The 13,192-nt window shown below is 42.6% G+C and overlaps 1 protein-coding gene and 1 long non-coding RNA gene across 7 annotated transcripts in view; both read left to right on the top strand.

Annotated features, from left to right (window-relative positions):
- Nucleotides 1–13,192, top strand: part of rptor (regulatory associated protein of MTOR, complex 1) — a 258,024-nt gene that overhangs the window by 232,848 nt on the left and 11,984 nt on the right. For 4 of the 6 annotated variants that reach the window (XM_085162736.1, XM_085162737.1, XM_085162735.1 and 1 more), the window contains exon 30: nucleotides 3,444–3,491. The exons of the other annotated variants lie outside the window; for them this stretch is intronic. In XM_085162736.1, the coding sequence (XP_085018862.1) occupies nucleotides 3,444–3,491 (48 nt within the window). The remainder of the gene's footprint in view (nucleotides 1–3,443; nucleotides 3,492–13,192) is intronic. 6 annotated transcript variants of the gene reach the window in all.
- On the top strand, nucleotides 3,498–9,402 carry LOC146516195 (uncharacterized). The gene is made up of 2 exons (XR_014874550.1): nucleotides 3,498–5,768; nucleotides 6,887–9,402. It is a non-coding gene; the product is annotated as an uncharacterized LOC146516195 (long non-coding RNA).

Below are 13,192 nucleotides of genomic sequence, written 5' to 3'. Positions count from 1 at the left end.
TACTGTGTCACCAACCCATCCGCAGTCCCACCCATACCCCAAAACCACAAACTGTCCCAAAGCATCCCAGTCATACTTCCTCATTGCTCCACCTACAGAGAAGGTCTGAGAGGAGTTTTTTCTCCTTAAACTAAGTATTGAAAAATTCAATTTTATCTAAGGCTACGTCCACACGTACACGGGTATTTTTGAAAACGGAGATTTTCCGTTTTCGTTTTAAAAAATAATCCCGTCCACACGTAAAGGCAGAAATGAAGGAAAACGCTGCTAGGAACATGCCAAAGCAGCAGGTGGCGCTATATTCCTAACCGTGCAGAAATGTTGGCCAATCAGAAGTCTAGAAGCCTCGGTGGGAAAAAGTAAACAAAGATGGGGCATAGAAGCAGAACCGAGTCGTATGTGTGGAGGGACAGTAACTGTGTGTGTATATGTAAGCATTTAAACACTGCAGAGAGAACAATTAACAGTAACAGTATTGTAGAAATTCATTTCACCGAAACAATAACGTGGCGCACAGTGTGACGTCAAAAAATGCGCACACCTTTGACGCTGTGTTTTCTCCGTTTTTCTCGTCCACACGTAAATGCAAAAACTGAGTTTTCAAAAATATCCACCCTGGCAGGAGTTTTTAAAAATCTCCGTTTTCAGTGACCGAAAACGAAAAGATTTCTCTTACGTGTGGACGAAAGGTGCAAACGCATAGAAAAATCTGCGTTTTCAAAAATACCCTGGTACGTGTGGACGTAGCCTGAAACAATACAGCCACAGCTGACAATTACAGTAAAGTAAAGTACATCTAATAAAGTAGGTTAAGGTTACGTTCACACTTATATCTTCTTAAATTAAATACAGCTCAGGTTTTAGATGAATAAAAGAAAAAGTGGACTAAAATCACTCAGCACTGAAGCCTGAAGGTCGTTTTTCTTGTTTTTTACAGTATATTTGGTGTTTTAAACCTCAGAAATTCATCTCTGAATAAAAGGTGGCACCAATGAGAGCATTTCAGTTGCACAGTGACCCAGACCCCATCAAACCCAGCAGCAAACACTCACTCGCACAGCTTCCGTTTTAATTACCGCACATGTGTGCTCATCCCACAGAGCTGTTCAAATCACTAAAAATGTCAGATTTGAGGGGCAGCAGCCGGGGCAGACCACTTCACCGTCACTGGAAGTCCGGGAGAGTTTGTCACAAGCTGCTTTAAAAATAACCAATTTCACACAAATGCTAAATGAAAAACGACACCGTCGTTTCCATACTTTTGCATTCGGATTGTTTCTGCTGCTGGCGAATGTAGGTCTAATTTAAAATCCACTGTCAGCTTCACCTCCCTCACCTTCTCACACGTTCCACATCTGTCATATATACCTGTCACACCTGAAACAGCGGGGGCTGTTTAACCTACTGCGGGCCCTACATTCCAAGTCTGCACGTAATCAATCACGAAATGCAGAAGGTAGGTATTTCTCATTCTTCCCCTGTGAGACTGTCCACGTTGCTTTAGTGATCGTTATAAAACTGGGACTGTGGACGTTGGTGGATCCGCTGCCATGTTTACCTTCGCGTTGACACACTTACACACAACTCCCGAGGCGGAGATATTCACAAATGCGATGCAGGCACCCACTGTACACACCTGTCAGACACTTCCACCCACCGGTGTGTTGTGTCAGGTTGTGCACGCTCTCCTTAACTCTCTCCCCTGCTTTAAATTTCTGCCTCGAGCGTTTCTCAGCCGATACTACTGGGATGTTTTGGGGAGCGACTGTGACAGCTGTAAGAATGACTGTTTCTGAGCATAACCTGTGTGATAAATGCAGCGATTACCTACGTAGCGCTCATCCATCCGTATTAAAATAGTGCACTTTAGCACGAGTGCAGAAGTAGGCAAATTTAATGTTTGTTTTTTTTGTTTTTTTAATAAAAGCGTGTCACATATGACATGCTGCACCGTGTTTGGGTAATTGGCAGCAGCCAGAGCAGAGCTGTCAGATTGAGTGACTGGCTGATTCAGTGCCTGACTGCATATCTGTGCAGAAGTGTGGACCTCATGCCGCGTGCACATACGTGTTTCCGTCATTACCGAGTCACCAGAGCTCTGCGGGGACCTGCAGGGAGGAGACACACTTAACTAACACCGGTCTCTGCCTGACTCTCACGACACAAACCGCCCTGAGAAGCTCTCCGACTCTCCGACAGCGAGCCACCGCCATGTTGTCTCTGAAACTTTAACATTTAATGGTGTGCTTGTTATCCTGGATGTGTCGTCGGTGACAGGCCACTGTTTTGCAGTCTATATGCAGAACCTAGTGAAGGCATCAGTTTTAATATAAGCAGCCACTCAGATGAGACCTCGCTTGAAAAAGTTTTACTGAAGAATCCAGCTTTGGCTTGTTGTGCTCCGAAAGGTAAAAAAATAAAAAGTGAACTTGGCAGTAGATCTCAGAAACCTCGGCAATCTCACGCAGACTCTTTCCCTGGTGCATTCACACCCACCACCTCCTGGCCCAGTATTCAGTTCTGACTTATTACCATTGCTTGGAACGTCTTTCAGATTGAGTACAATAACGCTGTGTTTAGAATTTTTACGATTTTTAGCGTTGCCTCAGCTGCATTAATAATGTAAAACCCAATGAAATATTACACAAGTCTGTCTTCTCGCTGCCAAAATCCTGCTCTACCTCTGTAGGCAGTTGCAACTAGACTGAGCATTTCTCAAGGAGATGCTGCCAGACAAACACACACTCACACAAGAGTACCAGCAGGACCTGTCCTCACTCAACCCGCCCCCCCCCTCTCCCATCGTCCAATAACACGCTCCTGTGCTGTTTTTCATCAATGATCCATCTCTGTGGACTGTCTGGCTTTTTGTTATTTTGCTGGGTCTTTGATATTGTTTTGTGGGTCGTCTTTCCCCCCCCCCTCCCCCCCGAGAGAGAGGCTGAACAAGGTGCACCTTCATTATTTCCAGGTGTTGTTTTTGTTATTGATCAGCCACAAACTGATGCACACTCAGCTCCACCCTGCCTGCTTTTTAACGCTGTGGTGAAGGGATCTTAGGTTCTGCGTCCTGCAGGTTCGGATGCTGGGGACGCAGTTTGTAATGCAGGGGTGGCAGCTCGGCTCAAATCCCCTTCCGCTCTTTGGCGTTGACGTGCCGCTGTTTGTCATTCGGGAGATACCACGCTGGGAAGCAGCAGCCTTGTTCATCCCTCTGCTCTTCAAGTGCATGTGGAGTAATACCCATGAAGTGGCGAGGAGTACCTACCGTCACTTCATGGGTATTTCAGCTCTGTTAGGTGTGTGTGGATGTTTGGGTTAGCATGCACAGGGGTTCTTGCTAATTTGTTGCTTGCTTTGTTACGTTCCTGCTCTCCTCCCCCTCCCCCCCTTCTCCATCTTCCCTTCCTTCCTCCATACGCTCCTCTTCCCCCTGCTCGCAGGTCTGGCCAGAAGGGTCTCCATCTATCTTGACAGGAGTAAGCAAGGAGGTGAGTGTTGCATTTCCCTTCTATTCTCCCTCACTACTAAAGCACATGTGCTGCACTAAACAGCCAAGGGTGTTTCCTTTATTTCCTTTATTCCTCTAACCACTACCAGCACGCTTCATTCATTCACCTGTCTGGTGATGTTTCATTGCTCCATCCCTGACAGTCAACCCAAGTTCAGAGCACGCTCCATGAAGAAAAAACTTCCACTAGCACAGACGTCCTCTTCAGAAGGCCAGCACAACCTTTTTAAAGTTGATATCAAAAACTCTTAATTCCTACCTTCTTTAACCTTTAACCTTTAAACAGGTTGTTATTTACAAACTTACAGTTTTTCCTTAATTTCAGACAAAAGTGAGAAAGCAGATTTCTGTTTTTCTAGCCAGCGACAGTTTAATGAATGTCAGATTGTAGCAGCTGTCTGCACGTCAGTCTTTTGCAATAAAAGATTCTGTTTTTCAGAGGCAGTGCACGTCAAGCAATATCAGTGTAAATAAGCCAGCGTTACCTAAACAGATAATTATGCAGATGTTAAATGAGCAGTTAAAAATCAGCCACTGCTTAAACAATCAGAACCGACACATTTGACCCACTTTGCAAGTAAACACTGGGAGATTCTTGCAGCTACATTTAGCTGGCTAACTAACCGCCCTAATCTTTAAAACTAACCAGTCATGAAAGTTTAAAAAGCTGCAGGACATGTAAATGGCGTGTGACCATATGAACTTCATGTCTAAATGGTACTAGGCTAAAAAACTGAACTAAATGTCCATGACCAAGGCACAAATCAGTGAAAAATGGCTGATTAGCTTTAGACATGTTGGTTCTTTGTTAGCAGTAAGCTTCATTTTTAGTAACATAACACTCTAAATACACTGGAATGGTTTGCTGGGATATATGCAAACATCCTCAAAGTGTATACACACTGCAGGAGACACATTAGCTGCGATCTGATTATATTGAAATATTGTTTGGCTTCTTTAGATTGTGAGGAACTGCAAAAAAGATCATCCTTAAACGCATGCATCATACCTTCAGCCACACGCACACCGCTTTGACTTGGCTAGATATTCAGCTTTAAATTATGGGATCCTTGTACCTAACACGCAGTTGCAGGCACATTTGCAAATGAGTATTTGATTAACTCAGCATGTAAAATAATACTTTTACACAGTGGCATAGTCTCCAGTCACTCTTCATCGTCACCTCATACAGCTTCTTTCATTTATTTAAAAAAACAACATGCACACACACAAATTGAATCTGGTCCCGTGGGTGTCGGTGTTTAATTGGGACTATGTCTGTCTCACTGGAGGGTTCAGCCTGTTAAACTTCAGAGGAAACAGTGGAATTACAGGACTGCGGCTGGCAACCGGCTCTGAGAAGTTATTCCTGCAGCTTCTGCAGCTGCATTAGTATGCAGAGGCTGTCGCTGGAGGTAGAGCTTTGTGCAGAAAACAAGAGGGATAAGATTTCTAGGTAAAAATGGGAGAATTCTTAAGAGGGAAGGTCAGACAGGGGTTAAAAGGGGTGGATAAGTGGATAAGTAGGCGGATGGCAGAGGAGAAGATTGGAAGACAGGATAGATGGAGAGAAAAGTTGGAGATGACTTGAAAATGAGGTCATGCTTGTGTTGATTTAAGGCTGGGAGGAAGCACAGAGAGAACAAACCAGAAATTTCTAATCAGTGTTTGTTCTGGGGTTAGATGGACTGAAGCGAACAAACGTCACATCTCTGCAGATTAGACTGAGAGCCGATCTAATTAAGTTGTGATTCATATAATTTCAATATGTTACAACACAGCTTTGTCCTTTGTTTTATTTTTATTCCTTTTAAAGCCATTAGGTTTGTTCCTTTTTTCTCCTCTTTAATCGTCTTTCTCTTCGTCCCTTTTCTTGTAGGGCTGACCTCTCTTCTTTGGTTTTATGGAGACACGCTTTGTGTCCTGCTTTACATTCAGCCTTGCTGCCTGGGACCTTGTTAACATCAGGCCTCCAGAACCTTGTGTGAAGTTGCAGTGATACAAAAGGCCGCAGGGTTTTTGTCTGCAGCTTTTACATAAACGCACATCACAGATTTTCTCTCTATTGTAGGTAAACACATTTTAAAAAACTACATAATAAGAAACTAAAGAGATTATTGTCACTGCAGGATTCTAAAAATGTATAACGTTTGATATAAAATTCCTAAAATATATAAATTATTATTTTTTAGATGTAAAGCCAGAGTTTATATTCAGGATCTGATGCCTCCTGCCAAGGCTGCTGTGGCAGTTAGGGGTGGGTTTTTATAATCGATTTATCGATTAAAATTGATTCTGGCTTGGATAACGTAAAATCGATTCATTAAAATCCTGAATCGATTTTTTAATGTAAATTTATTTTGCCCGAAATGCCAGAATCTCTGGTGAAATCTCAACAACCACCAAACAGCTAAGACAGTAAATGAGAGCAGGAACACGGATTCTGCACAAAGACGTAAACACACAGCGCAACCCGCGGATCAGAATCAGTGAGATGTGACTTTCTCACAGTCGGGGCTGAAAGCCGACAGCTCGCTGATTCTGATCTGTCTGCGGGTCGGCGCTTTGTGTTCACGCCCTTTATGCGCTGATTGTAAAGCTGTTAGTTTGATGTCTCTCCAAACAATATTGACCGAACCAGCAGCAAAAGAAGATCCAAACTAAGCTTCACATAAACATCGTCATGTATTCACCCTGACTTTTACTGTTTTGCTTCGACCACGATGCACAGCTCTCTCTCTCTCTCTCTCTCTCACAGTTTCCTGTCTAAAATTCTGTTTTCTTCAATATTCGCTTGCTTGTTACGCATAAGTCTACCGTTGTTTACAGCGCTGTCGGCCGACTTTTTTTTTTTTTTTTTCATTTTATATACTTCTGAAAAGAAAACCTAATTTCTGCCGTTCAATGCTGAACAAATTTAAACTTTTTAAAATTATGCAAAATGCAAAACACTTAGCCGTGTCTCTAATAAAACCGCTGTAACTTCAGAGGTAACGTTTATATGTTGATTAATGGTTTTCTTTCGTTTTTGATGTACTGCAGAATATTTTTATAAAATCCCAGGCCAGGAAAATCTCCTTCATGTTTTTCTCTGTTTTATCCTCAGCTACTTTGACACAAAGGCCTCTGCTGTGACGCTCACACCTTTGATAAAGTCTTGCGTGTGTCAGCTTCCTTTTTATAGATACAAAAATATGTAAATGTACTGATCTGAATTATAATATTTCTGACTGTCAAAATTTCCCAGATTCAAATCGAATTGAATTGAATCGAATTAAATCGAATCGTGGATCGAATCGATTTGGGACCTTGTGAATCGGAATTGAATCGATTCTAGAAATCAGTGACGATACCCAGCCCTAGTGGCAGTCAAAGCGAACTAGATCATCTTCTACAGCTGATTGGGTGCCGGAGTTTAGAAAAGCAGCCACTGGGAGGTGAATCAGGAAGATATTCCTGCCTGTGAGACCTCCAGCAGCAATCCTGGATCAGAACCCATTTCCTTCAGTTATTTAAAATGGCGTGAGAACTTTGTGCTAGTCTCCTCTCCCCAATAATCAGATCAACAGGTGATAATGTCGGCCGCTTAGAGCTCATTTCAGGAGGTCTGTGTCAGCCAAGCAGGTCAGAGCTCTTTCAAAGGTTAACCAAATGCCAAAGTGGGGAAGTCTCCCTGCCTGTCAGAACGCTCCCGTATCATGACATCATTGTCTATCAGAGGCACGCGCGTGCTGGGTAAGTTCCCAGTAATCTTGGAGGTTTATTACCAGAATCCTGGAAGACCTTTTCAAAGCAAACAGGATAAAGTGAGGAGATTGAAAAACGCTGAGGGAGAGAAGAAGCAGGAAGGCCTCAGCGCCAGTTTTAATGAGCTGCAGCGTGTGGGATAGTTAGGCCATCACTGGAGATAATGGTGCAGAATAAGAAGTCAGAGGAAGGCGTCTTCTCCGGAGAGGAACGATGGGAGTGAATCAAAGATATTTATGCAAAGGAATAGATAAATATCACAAATTGGGGATTTTCTTGGCAAACTGGTGCCGGAGCAGTGATGATCCACCACAAGCCTGGCTGTTACTGGTGTTAAACTAGCTTTTTTTTTTGCCCAGTTAAAGATTCAGTAATGGGAAGGCCATCTGCGAACAATATCAGTGCTGTTTGTGACTGGGGAGGACTCAAGCAGAGAGATTGTACCTGGAAGCTATCTATGCCTCCACCTCTGTAACGTGGTCAGATTTCCAGCTGAGGAAACATTGCCCACACTCCTTTTGCCAGCTCCTTCCTTCTCACAACTCAATTCTCCATGTCCACATTGATTTCTGTGTGGGTAACTAAGACCCGCTCAGGCCCACAAAGGTTCCCTCTAAGGCCGGATGATATCCCGTTTTGAGCAGCTGAGTGTTGTCTGCAAGAGACAGAACTGAAAGGTTTGGTTTAAGGTTTCAGATCTGTGACCCTCTGAACTCAAAGTGAAGTTTTTTGACAGCTGTCAGGGAGAATTTAGCCGCTTGAAGTGGGACAGAAGGGAAGAGCTGACGCGAGAAGTTAGCGAGAGGAGCACCTGGACTGCGAGCAGGCGTACAGCTAAATGTTCTTCGAGCGTCTCAAGCTTAATATATCTTAATTAGGACTGAAGCATCAGCTCCAGCAGGGGTGAATGGGGGCTGCACACTGCTTCACTGCTATTTTGGGCATTGATTTTAATTCAAAAAGTGTTTCTTTCTTTTCTAGAATGTAACAGAAGCAACAAGTCAGCCATATTTCTTTTAATCAGCTTCTTTTAGTCATCAAGTCAGTGGAACATCTGGGAAGTTTGCGCTTTGTCGCTTTGCCCAGAAAGTAGTGATGTGCGGATCGATCCTGAAATATCGATTCCTCCGATACTAATCATTTATGTTCTATAATCGATTCTCACATTAAAATATCGATATTTTAGTAATTTAGAGTAAATTTGTAGTTTATCATTAACAGGAACACAGTGGAAAGAAACTATATCATTTGGATTGTCAACATTCAAAGGAACTACTTCCTCTTCCACCTTTCATAGTCATGTATGAAATACGGCTGTATAAATGTCTCGCAGCCCCTTGGCGTGCACACTCACAGCAATGGCTGAGCGTAATTGGAGTCATGTGCGGACTTATTTTATCTCCACAAACAGCTGAGACGTGGTTTGCGATACATGTGGCAAAAAAGTGCTCAAAGAGTGAGGTGTTGTGGCCATAGTAGGGAGACATTCAAAAGGGTAAATACATTTTACAGGGTTTATTTATCGGATAAAATACGTTAAATGTCACCGTTATTATTGGCCGCCCCGGAAACAGCGGGGGTGTCCAAATTCAGAGGCTGCTTCCACCTGAGGACCCGCCATTGTTGGAAACTGGAATTGGCTGGGCCGCGCTGTGAATTCTGCGATATGGTTTTTCAATTTTGTTGTCCGGGTGGAAAATCTGTAATTCGGTATGCTCCCGGAAAAATCGGGAGGGTTGGCATGTATGGTTGTGGCAACATCACTAACCTTGTCAAACACCTCAGAGTAAATCATATCACAGAATATGACGAGCGTATGTTGAGGTGAACTGAAGAGGAGGAGAGGGACAGGTGCTGCCAGGGCGAGACAGACGTTTCTCACGGAGTCCTTTAGTGCTGCAGGCAAGGAGTTCAAATAGGCACAACTTCAGTTTTTTTATTTCTATATGATGAACCCTACATTATTAAGTGATAAGAACAAGTAGTCTGATGTCCTGTAATCATTATGATGCTATAATTTGAGATACAATAAATAAAATAAGTTTTTGTACAAAGTATCGGTATCGGATCAGTATCGTCAATACCACCCTGAATATTACTTGGTATCGGATCGGAAAGAAAATCAGTGGTATCGCACATCACTACCAGAAAGTTAACTAAAAAGAGTTAAGTCATTAGCGCATGATGCATAGAAATTGTGACTTTCACATAGACAGAGTTAAGAAAGGAAATCTTCAGAAGAAAGTCACAAAGGCTGTGTTCAAGGAGCATCGTGTTTCAGATCTCTGATTAAAGACAAGAAATACAATTTCAAACTCAGCCTTATTATCAGACTTCAGTCAGCATCTGTATGGAATAATTCTGATTTGGGGCTGTGACTCTGGTCAGGGACTCTGCCTTCCACGTGAATGCACCTAAAAGCGTAAAGCAAGGAGAGCAGGAGCAAGACCTTTGTACAAAACAGAACAGGCTTCGGTGTCAACAGGTAGGACACTGATCAAGTTAGACGCAGTGTAAAAAGGTGGCACTGGGGTGGATGTGTGCTGTGACACAGCTGGCAGATTCACAGCAGCTATAGGCAGGCTGGAGGAAGCAGTACCAGAGGTAATGTGGTAAACACTGCAATCAGCTGACTTGCCAGGAGTGCAGCCTGAGTTTGACATTCCCAAAAGCAACGTTTGCCAAACATTACCAACTTCACTTTGTGTCATTACCGAAACAAGTGATGAAACTAATAAAGGGTGAAAGCAGTTAATATTTTGCTCGTCATCTGTTTAACCCTTTAAAGCCGGTCGGAGCAGCACGCTCCGTTTTGCGTAACTATTTTTAAATCCAGGTAGCTCTGCAACCACATAAGCTAGCGCTATAATTTTTTTTGCATATGAAACTGGAGGAGTTGTACTTATATCTTATGCCATCAGCTTGTCCTCGGTCATAGTTTCCTTCCACATATAGCTTTGCAAAAACTGCATAAAAAGCACTTGCAGCAACAAAAACATAATATTCCAGAAACACGCTTTGCCGATCCGATCAGCTGTTTGTAACACTTACTACTCCATCAGCGCGAACTATCGCATGTCCGCCATGACCTGCCCGAAACCGGAAATTACGTCATTTCGCGGAAATGTAGTTTTTTACCATCAGGGCCTCATGAGCCTATACTGGTGTTTTTAAAAGTTATGTTTGACTTTATGACTTTCTGTGTCATTTCTGGGATGCTTAGGACTCATATTGCACTGCTGGAAATAGTTTATTTTGATGCATATGCTGCTTTTTTGCAAATTTGCATTATAATATTTATTTTTGTTTTTCCTGCAGTATATAAAAATTGGTGTATTTCAAAAATAAAAATATGAAGACACTCAAATTAAATTTCCTGTGGTGGGAAACTATTTTGTGCAACTTTTTTGTATTTACAGTTTTGAGGGATAAGCCTCTTAAATTTCTCTAATTAGAAATATATGTTAAAAAAACAAAAAACGATTTTCAATTTTTTGGTAGTTTATTGCACTTTTTTGCAATTTATGTAATTACTATGCACTTAATGCATACATATTATTAAAATTTGGGCTATAATGGTTGTATTGATGTATAGCAACTTGAAATGTTCCCAAAAATGGCTCTACGGGATGTAAAAATATAATATAAGCTCTGGCGGACTTGGTTCTATGGTAGGTCTTAAAGGGTTAATTTGTAGTCCTGTTTTAGAAGTAATGACGTTTGTTTTAGAATCACTATATGCTTTAGTTCTGCCCGGCAGTCCTTTAATGCTTTGCAGGAAAAGCAGATCTGTGCATCATTTTATTTGACTCCAGTTTTCCCCTGACTTTGAGAACCACTGGCCCAAAGAATTTCTTATTGTGAGAGCACACAGAGAAAGTCCTTGATGAGCTGTATGTAAATCTTTGGGAAAGTTTGCTGATGTGCGTTTCTTCCTGCACACACTTCAGTGCACTGGGGAATCTTCCCTTCTCCCCTCCACTCATTGTAACCCAGATTTCCTCATTACCAGTCTGTCAGCCTCAAAGGGAATGCCGCCTCCTCCTTTTCACAGCGTGAGAAACCCGTGCGCGACTGTGAGCGTGCCACTGACAGAGCACGGTCTTGTGAAGCGGTTTCCCCTGCATGCTATTCCCCAACATATGCCAAGGCACACCGCGATAGCGTGACGCCCGAGCGGGCCGGGTGACGTCACGCTTTGATTTGGGTTTTCCTGACAGCGTAAGAGAAGTCGAGCGGTATTGTGACACAGCAGCGGAAGCTCAGTCACGACTGATAAATGAGATGCGTGAATGATTCGAGATCAGCCGGGGGAGATGTCTAATAATTAACGTGTTCACTCTTCAACAAGGTTTAGGAAGAGCAAAGAAAATAGCTTCTTCTCTTTCCATCTACACTTCGTTTTGCAAAGGAAGCAAATTAGAATATAAATAAGCAGTGTTAAAAAAAATTAGATGAATGTATGAAGCAAGGTGCTGACACAGGTGGGTGAGCTGGAGATGGCTATTGATTGTGTAAAAACAGGAGGAGGAAGTGACTCAGAGAGAACAGAGGAGGAACAGGAGGAAATGAAGCTCGGCGTGATGAGTTTCAATAGGATAGAAAAGGCTGTTTCTGTCACGTCTGTGGTGAAAGCACTCCTGCAAGAAAGGGGGAGAGAGATGGAGTGTTTTTAATGTGTGTTTTGCTACCTGCCCCATTGTTTCTTCTCCTCCACCATTCAACCCTCCATTAGAGCGTCTGCACTCTGGCTTGTAGGAAATGCATTTCTCCATCTGCGCCAAGGTTATCAAAGTGAGCTAAGAGTATTTATTCTGTTTACTAAAATGAAAAAAAGATGCATTATGTACTTAGAAAATTACGCTAATTAAAATGGAAAACACACAGGCTTTAGCTTTTAACACAACACAGACAATGTGCAGTGACACGTACTGTATATGTGCAGAGAATCAAGTAGTTTGTGTGCACCCTCGTTGTGGTTTAATAGAAGAACCTTCCTTGTAGGGCTGGGCGATATATCGAGTTTTTAAAAAATATCGATATATTTTCATACGAGATATAAGATGTGACAATATCCTTTATATCGATATAGTCTATGTTACGTTATAATTATACTTGTGGAGCCACAAGTTTGCCTCTCTTTCATCCACTTTTGTCTCTGCGCAACGTTATTCGGCCTCGCCTCTCCTTCACTGAACACAACTCCCCCTCCTCCCCCATAGCTTCACCTGCAGGCAGCGACAAGATGGACACGGCAAATCTCCGTTAGCGAGTTGTGGGGCTGGACGGCGTCAACGTGTTAGCGAGCTAACCGCGCTAACGAGCTAACCACGCTAACGACATGCAGCCCAGAGGCGCTGCACAGCCTAAAATCCTTTCATTTTCTCAAAAGTTGACAGCGCGCCTTATGTATGAATTCTGGTTGTGCTTGATGGCCGCGAACCGATTTTAGGTGGTACACGGCGCTCAGCAATCTGTCAAAAAATGTTTTAGTACGGCTTTGGTAAGCTACAGAGCTGCAGCGCTTGATGAATTGTCGGAGCATTACGGCTACCGTAGTCTGGAGCCTCGCGGAGTGATACGTACTGTGCTTCAACGTAATATTACCATATTGTGTGCGTATAAGGGCCATAAAGAGGATTTCAAACTCAAGGCTGTTAGTCACGCAGTAGAAGTTGGGAACAGAGCAGCTGGGAAATCTGTCTTTGTTATTATGCTCAGCATCTGTTAGTTTACATTTTGACAGCACAATTATGAGCTTTTTATTATGCACAAAAACAACATTGTTTTCTTTTATTTATGGAGCATGATTATTTAATAAATGCTGATAATTTATTTTTGAGTAATTTCTTCATGTAAATTATGCTGTATGTAAATAAAAATGCCTGTGTGACATCTGGGACACAGTGTGACTAAGAACTCTCTTTTTGTTCT

This window comes from Neolamprologus multifasciatus, chromosome 6, assembly GCF_963576455.1.
Source record: "Neolamprologus multifasciatus chromosome 6, fNeoMul1.2, whole genome shotgun sequence".
NCBI lineage: Eukaryota > Metazoa > Chordata > Actinopteri > Cichliformes > Cichlidae > Neolamprologus > Neolamprologus multifasciatus.
The sequence above is the reverse complement of the archived record's forward strand: the minus strand, read 5'-3'. Positions and strand labels throughout refer to the sequence as shown.